Source organism: Penicillium angulare, assembly GCF_028827245.1.
Source record: "Penicillium angulare strain IBT 27051 chromosome Unknown utg000005l_segment0_segment0, whole genome shotgun sequence".
Classification (NCBI taxonomy): domain Eukaryota; kingdom Fungi; phylum Ascomycota; class Eurotiomycetes; order Eurotiales; family Aspergillaceae; genus Penicillium; species Penicillium angulare.
In genome coordinates this window covers 4,866,930-4,889,389 of record NW_026623164.1, presented here as the reverse complement: position 1 = coordinate 4,889,389, position 22,460 = coordinate 4,866,930, and the positions used below count along the sequence as shown (strand labels likewise).

At 46.5% G+C, this 22,460-nt stretch overlaps 10 protein-coding genes across 10 annotated transcripts; 4 read left to right on the top strand and 6 right to left on the bottom strand.

Moving 5' to 3' along the window:
* Positions 1-870: 870 nt before the first annotated feature.
* On the top strand, positions 871-2,688 carry N7478_009195 (sugar porter family MFS transporter; the record flags this gene model as incomplete). The annotated part of the gene is made up of 4 exons (XM_056925409.1): positions 871-968; positions 1,036-1,364; positions 1,443-1,904; positions 1,961-2,688. 4 exons carry the CDS (start codon positions 871-873, stop codon positions 2,686-2,688), a joined length of 1,617 nt encoding a protein of 538 aa, XP_056778135.1.
* A 259-nt stretch (positions 2,689-2,947) lies between these two features.
* Positions 2,948-4,219, bottom strand: N7478_009194 (FAD-dependent oxidoreductase; the record flags this gene model as incomplete). The annotated part of the gene is made up of 1 exon (XM_056925408.1): positions 2,948-4,219. The coding sequence occupies one exon, from the start codon at positions 4,217-4,219 to the stop codon at positions 2,948-2,950; it is 1,272 nt and encodes a 423-aa protein (XP_056778134.1).
* Positions 4,220-4,936: 717 nt separating this feature from the next.
* Positions 4,937-7,357, bottom strand: N7478_009193 (uncharacterized protein; the record flags this gene model as incomplete). The annotated part of the gene is made up of 4 exons (XM_056925407.1): positions 4,937-5,044; positions 5,109-6,149; positions 6,208-6,556; positions 6,636-7,357. 4 exons carry the CDS (start codon positions 7,355-7,357, stop codon positions 4,937-4,939), a joined length of 2,220 nt encoding a protein of 739 aa, XP_056778133.1.
* Positions 7,358-9,201: 1,844 nt separating this feature from the next.
* N7478_009192 (uncharacterized protein) lies at positions 9,202-9,396 on the bottom strand (the record flags this gene model as incomplete). Its single annotated transcript, XM_056925406.1, has 1 exon — positions 9,202-9,396. One exon carries the CDS (start codon positions 9,394-9,396, stop codon positions 9,202-9,204), a length of 195 nt encoding a protein of 64 aa, XP_056778132.1.
* Positions 9,397-11,850: 2,454 nt separating this feature from the next.
* On the top strand, positions 11,851-12,789 carry N7478_009191 (NmrA/HSCARG family protein; the record flags this gene model as incomplete). The annotated part of the gene is made up of 1 exon (XM_056925405.1): positions 11,851-12,789. One exon carries the CDS (start codon positions 11,851-11,853, stop codon positions 12,787-12,789), a length of 939 nt encoding a protein of 312 aa, XP_056778131.1.
* A 352-nt stretch (positions 12,790-13,141) lies between these two features.
* On the top strand, positions 13,142-13,756 carry N7478_009190 (YwbE family protein; the record flags this gene model as incomplete). The annotated part of the gene is made up of 1 exon (XM_056925404.1): positions 13,142-13,756. The coding sequence occupies one exon, from the start codon at positions 13,142-13,144 to the stop codon at positions 13,754-13,756; it is 615 nt and encodes a 204-aa protein (XP_056778130.1).
* Positions 13,757-14,627: 871 nt separating this feature from the next.
* Positions 14,628-15,109, bottom strand: N7478_009189 (MFS multidrug transporter; the record flags this gene model as incomplete). The annotated part of the gene is made up of 2 exons (XM_056925403.1): positions 14,628-14,767; positions 14,803-15,109. The coding sequence occupies 2 exons, from the start codon at positions 15,107-15,109 to the stop codon at positions 14,628-14,630; spliced, it is 447 nt and encodes a 148-aa protein (XP_056778129.1).
* A 1,188-nt stretch (positions 15,110-16,297) lies between these two features.
* On the top strand, positions 16,298-18,136 carry N7478_009188 (cytochrome P450; the record flags this gene model as incomplete). Its single annotated transcript, XM_056925402.1, has 3 exons — positions 16,298-16,679; positions 16,742-17,526; positions 17,579-18,136. The coding sequence occupies 3 exons, from the start codon at positions 16,298-16,300 to the stop codon at positions 18,134-18,136; spliced, it is 1,725 nt and encodes a 574-aa protein (XP_056778128.1).
* Positions 18,137-18,397: 261 nt separating this feature from the next.
* On the bottom strand, positions 18,398-20,411 carry N7478_009187 (GMC family oxidoreductase; the record flags this gene model as incomplete). The annotated part of the gene is made up of 3 exons (XM_056925401.1): positions 18,398-18,876; positions 18,936-20,228; positions 20,300-20,411. 3 exons carry the CDS (start codon positions 20,409-20,411, stop codon positions 18,398-18,400), a joined length of 1,884 nt encoding a protein of 627 aa, XP_056778127.1.
* Positions 20,412-21,560: 1,149 nt separating this feature from the next.
* Positions 21,561-22,400, bottom strand: N7478_009186 (uncharacterized protein; the record flags this gene model as incomplete). The annotated part of the gene is made up of 1 exon (XM_056925400.1): positions 21,561-22,400. One exon carries the CDS (start codon positions 22,398-22,400, stop codon positions 21,561-21,563), a length of 840 nt encoding a protein of 279 aa, XP_056778126.1.
* Between the last annotated feature and the right edge of the window lie 60 nt (positions 22,401-22,460).

Genomic DNA, 22,460 nt, shown 5'->3' with positions numbered 1-22,460 from the left:
AACAAATAATTACAATGAAAATATTGCAATACAGAACGGGATAACCCATAAGTTTCTACAATGATGGAATACAATACTATTAAATCAATAATCGTTTTCTTATTCTAGAAATGTCATCTTCATCGGTCAAAGTGCAATGTTCGAGATCTCGCCGCCAACAAGGGATAATAAACTCCTGCCAATCCCCAATGCGGCTCCGCCGATCCTAACCCCAACTTCATCATCTCGAACATTCCCCATTCCCGCATGCAACTCACGACTAGCAGCCACTAGTTCTGTTCACAGCTGGCCTATATTGAATATACCCAGGATATTATTGTTTACTTCTTCGAACATCGGTCCTTGGTCTGAAAACAGTCTATCACAGGCACAATGCAGTCCGGAATTGAACATTCATCCACCACCATCCCTTGGATAGGATCTTCCACCGGATCCTTTCCGTGGGTTCGCAAATGAAGCCAACGAGTTAATCTGAGATGGCCACCCAATGGCCGTTCTAGTCCCCACCTTTCTATAGTGCCCAGTCCCTTTCTCCACCTGTCGCACCATCTGCATCTGCGTCCCTTTCCGCCCCATGTGTATAGCCCATAAAAAAACACATGGAGCCCTGTTGTCTGCTGATCTAGTTCTAGATTCGGCGTTTGATGGGGATTTCCCCGTTCTTGGCCTCTCATTTTTCTTTTTGAATTATTATTTTGTATTTTGTTTGTTGCCCCGCGTGGATGGAGGGAAGCAGTGGAGTACAAAACCGTTTGTCTGCCCTCTGTTTATTTTTTCTTTTCGAATTTGGCCTTTCTCGTTTTGTTGCATCTTGGTCTACTGTTTCGATAACATTATCTCTCCCCATATTTATCAATTTGATATTTCATCATGGGCTTCGCTTTGAAGAAGCCTGATGATGCTGTCGGCTCTGCAGCCCCAGCCATCATTATTGGTCTTTTTGTTGCCTTTGGTGGTGTTCTATTCGGGTAGGTGATTATATACACCTTCATCTTAATATCCTTGATATTAATTGGTGGTTCTTTCTTTCTATAGATATGACACTGGAACTATCAGTGGTATTCTCGCAATGAAATACTGGCGGGAAATGTTCTCAACCGGCTACACCAACCCTACTGACCATCTACCTGATGTGACTTCTTCTCAATCTTCTATGATTGTCTCATTGCTCTCCGCTGGTACCTTCTTCGGTGCCCTTGGTGCTGCCCCTGTCGCAGACCATTTCGGTCGTCGCCTTGCTATGATCCTTGAGAGTTTCGTGTTCTGCTTCGGTGTTATCCTGCAGACTGCGTCCACCTCCATCCCCCTTTTCGTGGCTGGTCGTTTCTTTGCTGGCTTGGGCGTTGGTCTTCTTTCTGCAACCAGTAAGCTATTATATTCACCCATTCAGGATTGAATTTACACCTTGAAACGTGTTGCTAACCTGCTGCTCCCACTCTCAGTCCCTCTGTACCAGTCTGAAACCGCTCCAAAGTGGATTCGAGGAACCATTGTCGGAGCCTATCAACTCGCCATTACATTCGGTCTTCTATTAGCTGCTATCGTCAACAACTCTACCAAGGACCGCAATGACACCGGCTGCTACCGGATCCCAGTGGCAATTCAATTTGCCTGGGCCATTATTCTAGTCGCCGGCATGATTGTTCTGCCCGAGACACCACGCTACCTGATCAAGAAGAACAAGCAAGAGGAAGCTGCCAAGGCTCTAGCTCGCATTCGTCGCCTTGATATCAACGATTCTGCTATCGTTGAGGAGCTCGCCGAGATCCAAGCCAACCATGAATTTGAGCTCCAGCTGGGTAGTGCGTCTTACCTTGAAATTCTGCGCGGATCCATTGGAAAGCGATTGGCAACTGGCTGTGGTATTCAGGCCTTGCAGCAACTTGCAGGAGTCAACTTCATCTGTAAGTCTAGCCCTTGCCAGCAAATCACTTTGAGTGTATACTAACATCAGACCTAGTCTACTACGGCACCACCTTCTTCCAAAATTCCGGCATCAAGGACTCCTTCGTTATCACACTGATCACCAACATCATCAACGTGGTCTCCACCTTCCCAGGTCTCTACATGGTTGAGAAGTGGGGTCGTCGCCCACTCCTCATGTTCGGCGCAGTTGGCATGTGTGTTTCCCAACTCATCGTCGCTATCGTCGGCACAGCAGCAGACTCCGAGGTCGCCAACAAGGTCCTCATCGCCTTCGTCTGCGTATACATCTTCTTCTTCGCCTGTTCCTGGGGCCCAGTTGCATGGGTAGTGACAGGTGAACTGTATCCCTTGAAGGCCCGTGCAAAGTGTCTTTCCATCACAACAGCAACCAACTGGCTCCTCAATTGGGCTATTGCCTACGCTACACCATACATGGTGAACGATGGACCAGGAAACGCAAATCTCCAATCCAAAGTCTTCTTTATCTGGGGTGGATTCTGTTTCATCTGCGCTATCTTCGTTTACACTTGTATTTATGAGACGAAGGGACTGTCACTGGAGCAGGTCGATGAGCTTTACGCTAAAGTGCCTGTTGCGTGGAAGTCAAAAGGCTTCGTTCCATCTGTGCATTACACTGATGTGAGGGACGTTGCTGGCTCAAAGCATGGTGATCTTGCCAAGCTTGAGGCGGAGGCTAATGAGAAGCGCAATGGCGAGCAGGCGACTCACTTGGAGAGTATTCCTGCGAAGTCGGAGGTCTAACTGAAGGGCTGGGAGGGTATTCCTAAATTGTTCAAATTTCTTTTTCCTTTTTCCTTTTTCTGACATGGTGGACGATATTGATGACTGAGCGGTCTTTTTGGAAATCGCTTCCTATTTCCTTTTCTTATACTACACATTTGAATGTCAAGATTGAACATAAATTCGTTTAATTGTAATGGGATCAACCGAAAATTGTAACTATTCCCGTACTCACCACCCATTTCCTTCAAAGAATAAAACTCACGCCGTACTATGTATGCTAAAGAGAAGCCCGGATGTCTCTCCCTTTGGTGCGCTCGATTGTTTCCTCAATCAACCGTACACACTCTCTGCTGGACCCAAATGCAAGCGACCAACCTGCGCCACCATGACCATAGCAGTGCACTATCCGACTCTGGTGTCCATTTTTTGCATGTCCTTCTCGCTCGACCCGAATCCTCGAATTGCGATATGGTCTCAATCCCTGTGCGAGGGGGTACCTAGGATCCAAACGTGCCTGCTTAAGGGCCGGAACAAGCTCCTCACACCTTTCGCGCATTTTTTGGATTATCGGGGAGTCAATCTTAAGATCCAAGTCCCACTCATGAGCTTGTTCAATAGATCCAAGAATAAGAATATTATCACTCCTCGGCACAACAAATGCCACGTCTCCATATGTGCCATCGTCTTTTCGATCAGCGGCCACTATAAGAGAGCTTTCAATTTTGGGAAAGTCCGACCCATCATTTATCACGCGGAGAACACCGCCCCGAAGAGGATAGACTTCCTTGTCTGAGGCTAGCTCCCCGGCCATACCAGTTGCATTGACTATCGCATCAGCCTGATATATGCGCAAGAGATGAGCCTCCTGGTCGATCAAGTTCCCAACAATGGTATCCGTATAAAAACTTGCACCTTTGACGCGAACAAGTCGCATCAAAAAGGACATAGCCATATCCGTATCAATAACCGGAGCAAGATGCTCATATGCATCCTTCAATCCCCCAAAAGCACTAGTATTAACACCGTATTTCCGTGCCAGATCAAGCCCCCACTGAAAGCCATCAGGACTAATCTTCCTCGCCAATTCCATCTTGCGGAATTTCAACTCATCATCCAATAATCGGTATGTCTGGAACGAGGTGCAAGTGCATAACTTGACACCAGAAGCACGAGCAACTTCTTCATTCTGTGCCAACTTCGCGTATATTTTGAAGCTTTCTTGTGCCCATTCTTGGACGGTCTTGAGGTCACCATCATTGAGCTTTTGTTCTACTGCGTTAACACCGCCGCATTCTGTTGGGGGTAGTTCCCACAACGCGCCTGATATTTGTGATGTTAAGCGTTGTCTGAGGCCATAGCTAGCCCATTCTTTGGAGACTATAGTGACGATATAGCCGCGGTCAAGGAGGAGCCAGGAGGTAACCAAACCAGTGACTCCGCCTCCAATGACCAGGATATGTGGAGAGTTGGGAGATGGGTGTCTCAAAGGGGTTTGTGCTACCGAGATGTCTTCGGCGAGTTGAAGTATATCATTCTCATCGGTCCCCATACTTTAGAGAGTCGTTATTCACGGAATTGGGTCAATTGCAGTTTTCTCAGCTGGGAAACTAAATTTATGACCCGAATAATTCGAATAGTCTTTCTAGGAGCCCTCCAAGTTTTTACAATTCTTTTGAAATGATCAATCACTTTCTGGTCACTTTCACATTTCTCGTAATTAGGTGATTAGTGGGGTAATTTAGAGCGCTACATGTTTGAATTGGGCGATGATCGGCATTGTCAGGGCGCGGTGAAACCTGTTACGTTGGACATTGAAATATGACTAAAGCCACATTTTTATACTTAATGAGATATCATTGGAGGGTCTTCTTCTGGAATTTACAGGGGACCTGGGGTAGAATTGCTGAGGGTAGCCAAACAAACTGGTACAAATGATAGACGCGAGGCTCGCGTGTGTTCAGTATTGTGTACTTCGAATTCTACCCGACTCGTATCACGCCTTGCATTGTGACACAATGCACTGTATATGCATGTATCACTTTGGACATGCATAAGTCAAATAGTGTGATACGTGTTCACGTAAAAATCATTCCAGTGGAGACAAGTATATTCCCGATCTGACTGCATCTATCTAGCAAAATCCGACCATTTCTTGAAAATTCAAACAAAAATTGATTAGACGACTATCCGACACAAATAATACTCTATGAAGCTGCCTGTAAAGAAGCCATAAAGATATTGAATTAAGTTAAATTGAAATTCATCGTTACAACTCCTGTTGCTGACCCTGAAGCTTCCAATTGGCAGACAACCTTTGAGCTTCGGCCATCTCTTCGTCGGTAGGCATATTGACTACCATCAAGTAAAGTACTTTCTGTATCGGGATGTTAGTATCTATCGCCGAATAAATCACTGGGAAGTATAAGTGCAACTCTTACCGAACTGAAAAGCTTGCCCAAACTGATACCTCCAGACCCTCCACCGAGCCCGCCTTGTTGGTTCTGCTGCTGTTGCCCTGGCATTGGAGCATTTTGTGCATTGCGTGATTGTTCCTCATTAATTGGTTGAATATGCATATACTGTTGCTGCCCTCCAAAAGATGAGTATTGCGCATTTTGGAGAACGGGTTGCTGGTATTGCGGTAGCTGATACTGAGCCGGTACTTGATATTGTGTTTGCGGATATTGTGGCTCATGATACTGATAGGCTTGTTGATATTGGGGAAGTTGCTGATGTTGAGGGCCTGTTGACTGATGACTTGGTGGTTGCCATCCACTTCCACCTGCGGCAGTTTGTTGATATTGGGGATGTTGCATCGCGTGCTCATTAGACCATCCCGCATCAGCAGCTTGTCTTTCATGTCGGTTTTCTCCGTATTCTGCATTTATTTCAAATATCGGATGTCTAGAATATTGATAGGGTGAATTTGATGAGATGGTGCGGTTGTTGGTGTTGATGGGGCAATAGGCGTCGACAGGGTTGTGGTTGTGATTGACATAGTGGTTATGGATGTTGTTGATAGGTCCATCGGGGTTAGAAATGCTGTCTTGTTTGACGTTGCTGGTGCTGCGCTCGATGTCTTTGGCACCATTGCCTTTGAAGGCGCTGACGGTACTGTTCGAGCTGTCTTGCGATTTGTTACGCTCGCTCATGTGATTGACAGCCATGCCCACGAGTGCAATGATACCACCAATTGGGCCTGTGTTTGCGATACCAGTGGTACCGCCTCTTTGCCCGTCACCACGTCCTCCCATACCACCACCTTGACCTCCTATACCAAGAAGGCCACCACTCTGGCTATCGCCCCTTCCTCCCATACCGCTGCTTTGATCTTCCACAAGTCCGCCTCGTTGTCTGCCATTTTGACCGGTTGTGCTTCCAGCGAAACCACTGTGTATACCATGCGTTGGGTCACCATATTTGGAGTGGAATTTTGGCTTTCCAGCTTGGTTGAGATGGCTGCCTGGATTTTCCGAATACTAGTCAAATTAACAAGCGAATTCAAAGAAAAGATCAAATGCCTGGACAGATACTCACGAATTTTGCCTGTGCCTTACGGTCCATGTAATCTTCAACGAACAATTTTCCACGTTTCATCTTATTTTTGAACCCTGCCTGTTCGTTCTTTCCCATCGTCGCGAGAAGATCAAGACCCGGGAAGACAAGCTCTGCAGTCTGTATAGATTCCATTCCGTTTGTCACACCATTTGAATATTGAAACTTGTGTGATTTTCGGCCTTGGGCATTCATTGTATTTCGGATAGTATCGGTAACATTCATATTAGTGCGAGTACTGGTAGATTCAGCGTCCCATGTCATTACAAGACAAAAGAGACCACGGGGTCGGAAGAACTCTTCGTTAAGTTTGTCGAGAGCTTTATTTTGTCTAAAATTCACGATAAAATATTAGGACATTTTTAATTCCAAAGAGCGACCGGAGAAAAAAGAAGAGGCAGCCATCGTACCGGTGTCGGCCTTGCACTTCCATAGCAACAGTTGTTGCGACCATAAGTGCCATTGAGATTGCTTGTGAGGCAAGAGAAGGCAACGGTGAAGCTGCTAGCGCTGCCAAGTTAATGGCATTAATCCACGGATTAGCTAGGCATGCCTCGTTGAATGTTTCAACGAAGTCGAACCAAGTCTCTTGGTCAATACCCACATTTTGCAAGTCCGGTGCGTACGCATGGATAAAACCCCGTGCTTTATCCTTTGGACGTCGCTGAGGTATTGCGACTGGATGATGGAGTTTTGGGATAGGGCGCACATAATCTAGTTGTACCGGTGCAGGGCAATAAGGAGGAGGTTGGCGTTGAAGGAAAGCAGCGATGAGTTTGTCAGGATTTGCGACGCCACTTTTGCTCTTGCGGGGCTTTTTGGTTTCGACGATAACATGATCCTGCGCTTCATCAAGTTGCCATGAGCGTTCAGCTACATTTGTAGGAGTGAAATTGTAGCGCTCTTCGTCCTCCTTTGAGCCATATGGTGAAAACGTGTTGAATGGGGAAGAAGATGGAGGGACGTGACTTGGTGAATCGCGTTCTTCGAATAGCCCCGGCTGACTCTGTCTCTCAAGCTCTCGTTCTTGTTGTGCTGCCTTCTTCGCTTTTCTATATTTGTGTGTTTCACTCACAAAGCCAATACCACTACCAACTCCCTTGGCAATCATGCCAATAGGACCGGCATTCATGATGATTTTGAATGGAGTTGAATCTTCCTAAGCAAATATAAAAGTGTGAAGGTAGATGAGGAGAAGTAAAGTATCAAGATTACAATGCGAATTTAGCTACCTTTTTATATCATCCGTCAACGCGGTACTCTGCTCATCAATTTTTGCTACATCAACATCCAGCATCCAACACAGCCTCTTGGCGGTGTTTCTACAGAGGGTTGAAGCTAGCGCGTGTTTTATCAACGCCGATTGGCTCAAAATCAGATTTGAGTTTCAGCCCCCTCAACACGCTAAGCCTCACTGGGTAACCACATCGATTATGCGCGTTGCATACTGAATCGGCGGGATGAATGCGCGGGGCTCAGCGTTTGAACAAAAGTCTGCAGCGCAGTGTTAACCGATCTTGGAATCCACATCGATACTGTACTAAGGCAGGCGTAGGTCACTGCGGATATTCGGCACGCTTAAATCCCTCCGAGCATGGTCAAATAAACTAGGACTTCGGAATTGTGGGTCCACGGCACCGGCGATACCTAAAGATGGATGTTCGTTGAATATTCAATCCTACCTACCACCTTTATGACTTGGTCTCGGATTATTGTTTATTGTTTTCCATACATTGGATTTTTTCTCAATAGTGTCCACATCATATCATCCATGAGAATACTACATCGCCGGAGTTCAATGTTATCTGGATACGGATATCATCATGATACACATGTGATTCTCCCGGGGCCTCCAGGGCTCTACTACCTAATGAACATGGTTTCCACTCGTTACAATAGAGGCTCCGCATTTAGTATTCGTCTAAATCAAATACAAGTTCTGTCAAGACAAAATGAAAAGACCTGTCCGGTGAAGCCCAGATTTGAGACCAAATAATATTCTCGATGTAAGATAGCGAAGTCTGTAGAGTGTCAATTTTCAAAGATAGGGTCAGTGTGAGTATACGAGACATGAAAGTGTTAGTCACATCTCCATAGCCGCTCGTAGTTAGCAGTACGCAGATTATTGGAAAATGCCCAGGTAACTATTCATTGCATTTGAATACCCCGTTTATTTGAACTCTTATAAATAATCTTGAGATTCTCGAAACTTGTATAATAATCCTATCAAACTAGATCAATCAAAGTCGTCATTTCTCCGATCTCAAAGTTATCGATTGGGTTAGAGTTCAAAATCTTTATGCGGGTTGTATGCCCCGACTTCGCTTTTATGAATCCGCTTCTCCTTTTCAGTGAATAACACTATGAGAGCGGGTCGTCACAATGTGAAAAAAAAGAAGAAAAGAGAAAGAAGAAAAAAGGCTCAATCCCACAAATTGGCCCACGTTGCTCTGCCTTATTCACTTCAGACCTGGACTCCGGTCCCGGGGGCTTTGTTGGCTACTCAAGTTCTTACCATTGGGGCTGGGTTCTAAAAGAAGGGGGATTCGGTGAATTGCTGAGAATTCAAAATGGGCTTATATAATGAAAATCGTAAGATATTCGCAACTAACCAACAAAAGACAGGAGGATAGATGGATAACCCCTTCCAGAAAATGACAAACGCATGACCTGTTGACCATGGTTCATGTAGGCTTCCTTCTTGGGTAGTGAGCCATACATATCGTAAAATCGTAATTGTACATAAAAGCAAAACAATGTGAAAAAAGACTCAAGGCAACAAGACACAATTTAAGGCCGGTATCTCTAGATTGACGAGAATTGGATATCAAAAGGTCCGCAAAAAACAGTCTTGGTGGTCGGTTTCTTACTCGAGCCTGTCGAATGTAAGACTATGTCCATAGATCGTCAGATACGCCTTCGCCAATTTTCCCACAGAATTTAACAACTTACACTCAAAATATTTGCCAACTCAGACTAGATTTCCCGTCTGCGTATCTTTTTTTCACTGTATGATGACTGGTCGGATTGGGAGGGCGAATAGGAATAGCCGGGAGCCCCCTTTCTCTCGATTTCCCTTGGTCGTGGCGGAGTGTTACCATCTCCGGCTGTAGCTGCAGCGGCCTTCTTGGCCTTGTTCTTCTTGAGCAACATATAGGTGATATAACACATTTCGGCTTGTATTTTAAATTGGTGTGTATGAAAGGTGGGATAGAAAGGAGGTAGTTTACCGATTTGCCAGGAAATAGACTTGGAAACAACTTTGGAAGCTGTAAGAATTCTGTTATGGTTACTCTCGCAGTGCAGGTTCATGCCTTTAAATAAAAGAACTGAAATCAGGTCATCAAGAAAATAGAATTCGTTGCCATCGCCCCTTTAAGCCTGGTGTGTATGGGGCGCTTGGGTGTCTCCACTCCCCGGAGTTTCGCATCGTCGATCCTTTACTGTCTTGGCAATTGGTGCAGCCTATTTACCCTCTCTCCCCTTGTCAACAACCTGGTTTTTCTTAAGAGCCAATGCATCGAGCTGGGTTCTCTCAATTTTGTCATCGTTGGGTTATTTCTGGTACTTCTTACTGCATATACTTACCTCCCATCGTGTTGCTCAAAGAATCGCGCCCCCAGCAGTGATGTAACGACGACCGCCCCATTCTAAAAAAAGTCGAATCTGCGAAAATCAAACATCCTACCTTGTCTAGTAAAATGAGGGCTATCAATCCTTTGATCTGCAGTTGGATGGTTAGGAGGAGAAAACCAGACCCCACTGGAGTTGATATCATCGTACCTGAACAAGCAATTGATGAAACAATTAGAGCCTATTCACTTTACCCGAATAGTATTCAAGAGGCGAGTTTTACGAAACATAGTGGGACACTTTTTACGCTGCTTAACACGCCCTTAGTATCTGCACCGCCCCATCCGGTGACCCCAGTATGTATTCTTAAGGGCAAGTAATGTAGATCAGGGACCGAGGATGTTAGCACGCCACCAATAGGTTTCAGTCAACCACTGCATAACGTCAAAGAGTTGTTAAAGGAATTTGCACAGCTTTGTTTACTGCGAAAAAAAAATATGAGTCGATCGGCTGAGAGTAATAGCCTGTTGAGAAAGGTCAATCTCCAAAAGGCTAGTCGGCAGAAAAGGAAAGATCGCCTGCACATAGTCCACCAGAGGAAATGGTTTGGCACAGAAAAAGCTTGTCTACGGATTATCGTGTACTCCTGACCCTTATGATAAGTGGGAATTTCTAACCAGAAGCCCAGATCCACGAGTAAAACCAGGAAATCCAGCTACAAAGACCCCAAAGAGTTCCTTTTCAAGTCATTGACAAGAATTATCTTAAAATGATACCTCTTCATATGATAAGTCTGTGATATCACGCATCACACTGTTACTCCTACAGGCCTCCCAAGACATTTAGTGAAGAAAGTTGGAGCTCAATCTTACACAATTGAAAAATATGAATGGGTATGGCTCGACGGATCAAAGAACTGAGGCTTGATGGGCCCGTCCAAGGATTGCATGCTCTTGGCGCGTCAGTTCCTCAGCCACCCACATCCACGGAAGCTTACATTATCTTGGGAATTTTCCAAGAATTTATCTTTAAAACGTCGAATCGGGGGAAATCATGTTGGCTGCCGAGAAATACTGAGACCAAGCCCCTAGATCTGTCAATCTTGTAAACATCGGTTGGCAAGGGACAAAATAGTCAATGTCCAAAAGTTTGATATTTGAATTGCAACTTCAATGAATTTTCTTCAAAGCTGACATGCGAAGGCTCCGTAGAGCTTGAAGCCCAAGTTGGTAGATTGGATCTTAGAAGAATATACAACTACTAGTAGCATATACTACCCAGCGATATAGATGCAGATTGGTGTAAAAACACATAATTTGACCTACATTATTTCTAATATATCATTTAATAATCATCAAAAGCTTGCTAGTTCAAAAGATAAACTTGATGACTCTGTTGGGCTTATAAGAAGCGAATCAGGGACACTTATTTTCACGCTTCGTATCAATGATTTAGTTGTCATCACCGAGCACTCGGTCGCGATACCTTGCACGCCGAAGCGTAGAAATCCTCGAGCTGATAAAGCCGCTGTATGGCTTAGCAATCAGGCGATAAAATATCACCAATGCCTTTCCTTGGGATTTCTTTCTTGGCCGGATGCCGTGAATGGCGGGAATGTAGAAAAGGTGGTCTGAGCAACGGGAAGGCGTTCTGGTGTGGATCTAAGTGTACAATTGACGGCCCAAAACGGTAAATCCGATGGCCTGCTTGGCAATACTTCGGAGATAGGAATTCAAGTCCCGTATTTTTAGTAGGCCTGCAACCCCCAGTGGGGGCTGAAGGATCGAAAAGTTCCGTCGCACTCCACAATGTTCTAGTATGATCATCCTTGGAAGCTATGACAGTATGGGTGAGCTCAGTATGCATCCGCGTTTAATCCAAGACCTGGAAATCAGTACATCCCAATGTTTTAGTATATAGTCTATACAATCCATTCTTAAGCTGAGACATTCCCCCTCCCGAGCACTCCAGTCTTAAAAGCGAGTTCTATTCCATCATCCACTACAGTGCCCTAATCGTCGCAATTCATTGATCCCCGACTCAACAATCGAAATGTCAAAAGTTCTCGCAATCTTCGGTGCCACTGGCCAACAAGGAAGCTCTGTTTTGAACCATGTGCTGAATGACTCAAAACTCTCCCCTGAGTACAAAATCCGGGCTATCACTCGCGACGTCACATCGGAGAAAGCCCAGGCCCTCAAAGAAAAAGGAAACGTCGATATTGTCGCAGGTGACGTGTCCGACGCCAAATCACTGGCCACGGCTTTAACCGGTGTGCATACTGTCTTTGCCATGACCACGCCAGACATTAGCGCCAGCGCCTATGAAGTCGAGCTACAAAACGCGAAGCGAATCGCTGACGTCGCTGTTCAACAAGGCGTTGACTATATCATTTGGAGCACGCTACCATCTGTGCATGACATCTCCAAGGGAAAATATACCTTAGTCGTCCCGTTTGATGTGAAGGCCGCAGCCGAACAGTATATTCGTACTCTTCCTATCAAAAAGGCCTTTCTTTCACTCGGCTCGTTTATGGAAAACTTTCAAGCACAAACATTTCTAGCCCCGAAACCAGCTGCAGATGGTACTTATGTACTAGCTCGTCACACCTCTCCGAAAGCGAAGTTCCCATTGCTCGATGCAGTTGGTGATACCGGAAAGTTTGCTGGTGCAATCCTCGCTGACCCTGCTAAGTTCGAGGGGAAAAGACTCCATGCTGCTACTAAGTTGTATACCGGAGAGGAGATTGCTGCACTTCTTTCTAAGAGTACCGGAAGAGATATTGTCTTCAAGCAGGTCTCCACTCAGGAGTTTCGGACAAGCCTGCCTTTCTTTCAAGATGTTTTTGTGGAGGGATTTAGCTTCATGGATGAATATGGATACTTTGGACCTGACTCTGAGGCGTTAGTCGCTGAGGCGGGTGCGGTTGCCAGGGGCAAACTTTCTACGTTTGAGGAGTTTTTAGAAAGACATCCATTCCAGCTAATGTAGAAAATAGCACAATTCAATCCGTCTTTCGCAATGCCGGGTCGTATACTTCAATGTTTAAATATTGGCTAAAATCAAGTTTACATTACAAATGTTGACATTTACCAAAAATGACCATTTGAAATCGTAGCCTCAGGTAGATACTGGAAACATCAGCAAATAGAAAGAATTGTGATAATAGTCATGTTTCCTCATGCACCATTTGCAAATTGATCTATGAAGGCTTGTTATCGCCTGATTTACCAGGCCACAGGCAGGATATGTGGATGACATAATCCAAATCCTACCCACATCAACCATAATGCACCAACTTCATCACGTCGTGCTGCCCATGACCTCCTAGATCGACTCACGAATGAATCGCCAAAAGCGACCCGGCGGCCGCGGTGGATCGCGCCCCTCCAACTCACGCGTGCCTCCCTCGAGATCGATCAGCCACGGTACACTCGTCAACATTATACTCAAAGCCGACCAGCCTACAGGGCGCACAGTATCAGGCACAGTTGACGAACTGCTCACACGAGGAGACCATCCGCGGGGTGTCAAAGTGCGACTTACTGACGGGCGCGTCGGAAGGGTACAGAGCCTACGTAGCGCTGACGAGCCAACCGACTCAACGCAAGATGAAGCCGAAGGAAGGGAAGAGGGTATACAGTTAAAAACAGAGGGAGGCGATATGACGGGTGGACGATACAATCATTTTACTGCGCGTGATATGCGTCTTGACGGTCCCGAAGAGCCTTCATCGGAACCCCTTGGGCTAGACATGTATATACGACCTCCCAAGGGAAAGAAGCGAGGTGGAAAGACACGGACGGAGCAGAATTCGAATGAGAGGGACAACGGTATGTTAGACACAACCGCCATCCCTCAGGCAACAACAGAAACTGCGTCATGTCCCGTGTGCGGTGTCTTTGAAGGCGACGAAGCCGCTGTAGCACATCATGTTGCACGGCATTTTGAAGAGTGATATGCGACAGAAACGTTCAAACCCCTCAACTCTCAGCTTGCAAGTACAAACCCTCCAAAATACATACGATCACCGGCAATAGGCGATTGGCCTCCATGAAGTCTACCTGGGGAACATTGTAAGTTCATGGGCGAATATCATAACGATTAAGAGTTAGCACTTGTAGTATCTTGATAGGATCCGCCCAAATGGCCCTGGTTTCGTACGAATATCGGGCCCACGGCTAGTTCTTGATAAGCGTGCGTAAATTGCGTCGGACAGGAGTCTTCCGATGTAGAATGTAGTTTCTGTCTCAACACCTACGTTGCATCTCAATTTTAAACCCAGTTTATCTTTCTACATGTCAATTCTAACGGCGGTCGTAGTCTTCTACTATTATATGTTTATCTAAATTCTTCATGTATTGTCCAAGCTGTGTAAAAGATTGCTGCGATCTAGACCATATAGATTGACACACAAGTCCTACTTCGGTATCATAGCCACTTCGACGCCGTTTCCAGAAGACAGGGTTACATTGAGATTCTCGACCCACTCGCTACCATCTCTGTCTTCAATGCGTGCGAATTCTTGTGTAATTCTGACAATTGTGCAGCTGGCATCTGTGAGCACAGACCGGAGGCATCCTGGGGTTGGCGAAAACGAATCCTGAGCTACGGTGCGAAGTTTGTACCATCGGATGTACTGACCCTGTGGAATTCTGGCCAATTGATTGACTCAACGTCTTACATGAACGCTGAGTGCCCTCCTTCTCTTGTTTATGATACTGGCCTAACCAGCGGCATATGGACTGGCTTTTCGCAATCTCTCGCCAAATACACAAAGAAAGATCGGTGCTGGGAACCCTATAGCTATTGAAATGAATGCCAGCACGCTAGTACCCCACCCATAATGAAGGTCGTTGTACAAGCATGGGTCGAATAAAGGGAATCCAAAAGCATATATCGGCCGCAGAACTGATACCGAAGCCATTGCGCTGGCTGCATATTTCGTGTGTGTGTCCACGGTGAAGGTCTGCATACACTGAAAGCTTATCATATTCGGCTCACCGAAGATACATGCGCCGATGTTAGGAGCTATCCAGGGTTGGTGGCTCTGAGCTGTCCATCCGTAGATAAAAAGACCAATTGAACAACAGATGCTGGTGATAGCGAGTAAAGGCAATCGGCACTCGGATTTTCCTAAACCGCTATCGTGGGCTTTGAGACTGGCATAGGCATAGTCATTTAGACGAGCGGCGATGAGGGAGCCTAGTAGGGCTCCTAAGCCGAGCGAGATATAATTCAATCCCCCAATACCAATATTCTCTCCGTAATACTCAGGATCAGTCCAAAGAGTAGGGAGGGTTGATAACATTGATAACATAAGATATCGAAGCCCATAAACGTAGGCCGTATACACAGAGAGGACTTGAATAATAGGCTGCATAAAAAGAAGGCGGAAGGGCCGTATAAGCGATGTTTTTAGACCTTGGGCTAGAGTGTTGTTCTTTCGTTCTTCTGCAGTCTGATGTAAAGGATCGCCTGTCTCTTCGCGGATACTTTTAGCCCGCTTCCTGAGGATATAGGAAGGGTATGTTTCGCGGAGAATAAACAATCCTGCAAATTGCAGAACTATAACTGCAATCGAAATTGCAAATCGGACAACAAGCGGAGTTGCCAAATCGGACAAAAGACAGAGTTAATACTTGACCTATTATTCACTGCAGGGTGTTTGCATCAATAGACAACTCACTTGTGACTGGTAGGTAGTGCCAAACAGACGTCAGGGTGGGGATTCTCTCGAATACCAATGGCACTTCCCAGTCAACCAACGTAGATCATGGTCTGTTCTAGCTCCTTGTCTAGCCCTTTGATTGGCGCTAAGCCGGGTCCATGAAAAGGGGCTGGCTTCTCAGCCCAGCCAGGTCCCGAATCCGGCTAAGAAATTCGACTACAGTCGAAGAGACAGGGGTGTAGCTATATACCAGGTCACTATCTAAGTCTCATAGCCTTACGGGCGACTGAGAATAGCCACTGCTCAGGCGCTTAGACACTGAGTGTCAGAAGATGATTGCAATGGCCCCGGGGGCCATAATCACTCTGCTTGTTGTTGTAGCGCGACTGACCGTAAAACGGATATATCCATAGAGGGAAGATAATATAATTCCAAGACAAATATCATCTTGTAGTAATAGTACTCGACGTAACAACCAGCACCACCATGAGCCTTAACTGCCACTTCATTGAGAATGCCTGTTGGATCAAACGTTGAACCTATCAGAAAAGCCCGGGGATCATTCATTCTTAAGGCACCAAGGCAAAAAGAGCTGTGGCCCCCACGGCCTTCCGTATACTAATCGTCATTATCAAAATTGGGTCTATCCTAATAGGGCAGTAGTCTGCGAGCTGACTAGCTCTAATGCCTAGCGGGGCAGCATTTCAGTATAATTGCGAGCGTAGCTCGTTCCTACCCTTCCTCACTTTCTCCCATTTTCAAAATTGCCAAAGTCCTTCACGTTCGTTTCTTACTGCCCGAACGCGTTGGGCGCTCTGACCAGAGAAAATGATCCTGATCTTTTTGGGCGCGTTAGCCCTTTTGTACTTCGGGTGGAGTATGGTGATGATGGAAATTCATTATCGTCGAGCCTCTGCGATGGGCATCCCAGTCGTACGCTTGTGCGTCGACGCGCAAAACCTCGCTTGGATGATTCTTGAGCCCCATGTATGGCCATTGCTGGAGAAACTACCTTTCAGCCTTGGTAGCTTCGGGCGTTATTCCCGTCGTGGGTGGTTCTTTCACGACCGGGGCGAGTCCCATCGCCGTTACGGGCCCGTTTGGGCTCTCGCGACCCCCCGTGAAATCACACTAATTGTGGCGGAGTCAGAGGCCATTTGCGATATTTTTCAAAGACGAACTGATTTTGTTCGCCCAAGTATCATGTATAGTATGTGTGGAATCAATCTTGCGCTTGGTGTTCATCGAAAACTAATTTTTCCTGGTCAACAGAGGTGTTAGAGGTCTATGGCCCCTGCATTTCGACAGCTAACGGACCGGACTGGGCGCGCCATCGGAAGATCGTGGCTGCTCCATTCAATGAAAATGTCATGTCTTATGTTTGGGACCAGAGTGTCGAGCAGGGTCGCCAAATGCTGGATGTGTGGGTGGGAGAAGGGTCGAGCGAGATAACCAGCGTTTCAAAAGACACACGCACGGTTTCATTAAACGTTCTGGCTGCAACTGGGTTTCGCAAATCATATCCGTTCCTAAGTGTGCAGGAGCAGCAGGATGGCCCGGCGAACTATCGGGACTCCTTACAAATTATTCTTGACAACGCTATTCTCTTGATGGTTGCTCCACGGAACCTTCTTAGCCTGCCATTTGCCCCGAAGTCGTGGCAAGTACTTGGAAGAGCAGCTAAGGAATTCAAAGGCCATATGCTTACAATGCTGAATGATGAGACCAGGGCCTTGAATGAAGGCAAGCTTGGATCTGGGAGTCTTATGACGACTCTGGTAAGAGCCATGGATATTCAGAACGCGAGTACCAAGACCGAAACACCCAATGAACCACAGAAAGGGCTCTCAATTGATGAGATCTTTGGCAACATCTTTGTTATCAATTTTGCTGGCCACGACACCACGGCTAACACCCTGAGTTTTGTAATGCTGCTTTTGTCTGCATACCCAGAGGTGCAAGATTGGGTGGCCGAGGAGCTGGAATCGTTCCCAGATGACCTCCAAGGGCAATACTCTGAGATATACCCCAAGCTCAACCGCTGCAGAGCGCTCATGGTAAGTCAATCCATATATCATCGAAGAATGAATATTCATCTGACATAAATAGCTCGAAACTCTCCGCATCTTCCCACCAGTGCCTGCTCTTCCGAAAATTGCCTATGACTCACCTCAACCCCTCAAGTTCAACGATAAAACCATCATGATCCCTCAAAATTCAGGAGTGCTTATCAATTTGATTCACACTCACAAGAGTCCTTCCTACTGGGCGGACCCATTCGTCTGGAGGCCAGCAAGATGGGTGACGAACTCACCCACAGCTGAGTCTGACGCAGCACTCTTACTAGAACCTGAGCGACTCGTGACCCCAACATTGGGCTCGACTGTTCCTGCTGATGAGCGGCTTGTCACGCCTTCGCGATGTACCTATTTCCCGTGGGCTGATGGTGGACACAGCTGCCCTGGAAACAAGTTTTCTCAAGTTGAATTTGTGGCAGTCATAGCCAAGTTGCTATGTCATTACCGGGTACGAGCTGTTCCTAGCCCGGGAGAAACCTGTGGACAGACTCGTAGCAGAATCCTGGCTACCACTCAGGACGTTGATCTCCAGTTGCTTTTGAGGATGAGAGATGCTGATCACGTGCGCCTAGCGTGTGTACGGGCCTGAATAAATACTTCACATCATCTATTATATAGAGACCAATTCAAATTCTGAAGGGAAGCAGTCAATGAATTAGAATTTTGGAACTTGGGACCCAAGACCTTTGAACGCCCAAGTAAAGCTTTATACAACCATGTGAAGAGTACTACTACATTCTTTTAGAACTCTCTAACATTTTAGGAATGAGCTACTAGTAGCTCTGGGGCTCCAGTCTATTTGGAACCATCTCAGTACTGTAAGCCCCCTCCGCAAAATAGTTGCACCTCACTACAACCCACCACCTGAAACTGTTTTATCTATTGGAGTATTCGCGCTGTGTCCCTCCCTGATCATTTGGCTTAGCTTGAACGCCATAGCACCAATCGGTGCCATCGGATGCCCACTAAGCTGCTGCGGAAAAACACTTCCATCCATGACCCTGAGGCCCTTGACTCCATGTACTTTACACTCCAAGTCAACGACACTGGTCTTTGCGTCGGGGCCCATACGTGCTGAGCCCACTGGATGATAGAGTGTGAACGCCTTCTCTTTCAACCAGCGGATAAGATCCTCGTCCGAGATATTCTCAATATCGCTGCTTGAGTACGGCCACCAGTAGGAAGTTGGATCATCGTTTATTGGGACTGGTTCAAGGTACTTTTGGAAAGGTGCGGCACGAATTACTCTGAGAGTAACTCGTAGACCTGCCATGAGGGCTTTCATGTCATTTTTAGATTTGTCTGACAAATACCTTGGGTCGATAATTGCTGCAGAAGTTATTCATTAGCTAAAGAGCTCTCGCGGTGGTTTCGTATAGATCACTAACGTGGCTCGAACGCATTCCTGCTTCTGAGAGAGATGGTTCCGGTGCTGAGAGGACGAAGAAGAATGGGACCTATAGTAAACACTCCTTCGGCATCAAGGTGCGCCTCTTCGCCGTGATGTATAAATGACAGCGGAGCGGCAATCAACTCAATGTCAGGACTTTTAGGGCCCGAAGTAACATCAACTGGGGGCCCGCTAGCTGATCCAGGGAAATTGAAATCCGCTGTTCGGATAAAAGCAGCAACCTCGCCAACGTTGCTAGTCAACGGTCCTGTTCCGAACATCTTCCACTGAAGAAGAGCCGGTAAAGCTTTGATGGGGTTCCTGAGGTAATCTAAGGTGTATGAAGGGTTGGCTTTGCAAATTATGGGAGTAGGGCAGAGGTGGTCTTTCAGGTTCTTCCCCACTGCTCTGTTATCTTTCACAACAGATATTCCAAGCCCAGACAGCTCATCAGCAGGACCAATGCCACTGAGCAGTAAGGTCTGGGGAGTGTTAACTGTTCCACTGGAGAGAATGACCTCACGTCGTGCATGAACATTGAAGAGCTCGCCGTCGCGGCTCTTTTGCAATTGCACGCCAATTGCAGTTGGAGTTTCGCTAGTAAGACAGTCGAAAAGTACCTTGGTTACATGAGAATGACACGCAACATAAAGGTTTGGCCGCTGTAGCACCCCTGGCGTGAGGAACGCAGTCGCCAAAGAGGAGCGCTGCCCTTTTTGATCAATCGAGGTTTGGAAGCGAGTAACACCCAGAGTGCCGTCTTTGGTGTTAATATCAGGATTGGCGGGAATGCCCACAGCCTCGCATGAGGGAATCAAGCCTTTCTCACCTATCTCTGATAGCCATGTATATCCAGTGCTCCACGCGCCATCTGAGCCACGGTGTTCAAGATTAATCGCAGGGCGTGCAGGATTGGGAGTAAATTTCTCCATGCGACGAAAGTACGGAGCAAGATCATCGTACCCCCATCCAGCACAGCCATGAACAGATGCCCATTCGTCGAAGTCAGATGGTGAGCAGTGATGATACATCATAGTATTCATTGATGATGAGCCTCCCACCAACCGTCCGCGGGGCCAGTAAATCTGACGGGATGCTAAGTTAGGTTGTTCCGCAGTATAGTAATCCCAGTCATTTTCAGTATGAAACATTTCGGAATACATGAGAGGAACTTTGCACGCAAGCACATTTGCATTGTCACCACCAGCCTCAAGAAGAAGAACTGATGTGTTTTCATCCTCGGAAAGTTTCGCTGCAAGAACACAGCCAGCTGCGCCGGCTCCCACAATTACTGTAAAAATCTTTTATTAGCGCTGGCACGAACTTAAAATCAACATTATCACCATGTATGAAGACACAAACCGTAATCATAACCTTTAAGGCTGCGTTGCGCGGTAGCATACGTCACAGGTGGCCCTAATCGTAGTTGGGGAGTAGCGTAATGAAGCGGATCAAGGAGTGGGTTGCCTCCCATGTTGCACAGATATAGGATCTCAGACAATATGGATTTCTCCCCCTATCACGACTGTTGGAGTGATCAAATGAAACGCGACGAAAACCAGATTTAAGGCAGGTTAAACTTGACGCTTTATATTTTAGTCTCTCACATTTTCGCCCCCATCCGCAAGGTCCACCCACCATCACCAAATTACCCGCCAAAACGCGGTTCTGGAGCGGCCAACCACAGTGATGTGGAGTAGCTGAACAAGGATTGACAGGTCAACGTCCAGTAGGAAGAGAAATGGCGTCGCACCTTGGCCCGCATGTAGACTAGGCCGCGCAGATCCAATTCGAGGATCCTGCCTGTTTTGGGATAGGGGCTCGTCTCCATTGATGCTAATGCCATCCAACCAACCAGAAGAAAGACATCCATCTCTAAAAAAGGAAAAACGTGACTAGAGAAACAACAAGGGGTGAACGGGATTCCTGAGGCATAAAAATACAATGCTTCGCGGCCTCCACCTCTATGTGCAATTCTTAGTACAAGGCACAAGTCTCCGGTTTTGTTACTGTAAACATTTAAGCCTTACTACTGTGCGCCATAGTTGTCACTTTTTGGAGCACGGTCCGCCCCGGCAGTTAACTAAGGTCAGTAATAGCCCAACATCAGCAATATTTGACTTATTATCAGTGCTCCTTCATACTGACCCGGGCCCACTCATTTTATTCATATTCTTTTCATCCCATGCCTGAGATCCTCAAAAATGATCACCGTGACTAGTATATTGATTTATTTATCTCCACCATATCGTAACCTTCAAGGCATTCTTCTACTGCGGGACTCGAGACTAGCAACTTAAACAGCGACTCATCACACAAGCACAAGGCTTTTGGCAGTAACACTTTCACATGCGCACCTGACACAGCAGTTCTTCCCACACGAAATATGTTCGAATCCTCCTTCTTCACCCTTTAACTGATCCAAGCCGTCAATTGCCAGCCAACGGAAAACATAATTCCTGGCAACAAAAAAGAACCATACCCTCGAATCTTGTTCAGACAGCTCTTTGTAAAACAGCCTTTCCTGGGCGTCTGAGTTCTTTCGGATTTTGGAGGATACTTCTGCCCAATGACAGTGCAGTGGTTTGCATTATTCCCCGCCTCGCCATTTGCGATGAACTTATCAACCGACTTGATATCGGTCTTCATCTCGGAGAACATTCTCACATGGACATTGTTCCATGATAGTAAACTTTGAGTACATTTTTTGTTTTCTTCGAAAGCCTAACCTCCACTTTTTGGATCTTGTTCCAGTGATGTTCCACTCGTACACTTGAACAACCGAGAACACATCGCGTCCATGATATCCAATAAGAGTCGCGCTGAGCTGACTCTCACTATCTACGATGCGTGCGGGAACATCCATTTGGATGTGGAGTAGTCCAGGCCGCACGTGTCCTGGATCTACAGCGTCGAATGATGAATCAAGGAAGATACTCCATTCCCACCCACTAAGAAGGGCCGAGCTCCCAACATCATCCTGGACATAGTGGCTTCCCAGAATAAGACGCGCGATTATGTCGAATGAGGCAAGTGTTTCGGGCGGTGGTCCCTGGAGTTGGTTTCCGCTCACATGAACTTCGAAATTCTCGTTTAGATCCCAAAATGAATCTAGAGAGAGTGGTAGGTTTTCGCATTTGCTCAAATCTTTCACTCTGACAAATGAAATAATCACAAGAGCTAGGTTCACCCATTTAACTCTATTGTTTGACAAAATAGATGACCTTCCCGACCTCGCAGAATCTTTGAGCTCGGGTACGCCAGTAATTTGCAGCTCGGGGGTATCGAAAAGCAGGGCCACTAACTTTGATATGTTCTCCCTGATTTGCGATGTCATAGAAATCAACTTCGGGTCTTTGAGACTTTCCAAATGCTTATTGGTTGAAAGCATCTGAATGCAAGCCCTAGCTATACAATGTGCTTGTGACTCGATGCTTCCTTCGTCTACGCTAGCCAAAAGCATGATCTTCCGCGCGAAGCCTCGCGCACTTGCTCGATTCTCACTATGGAGAAGCGGATCTTC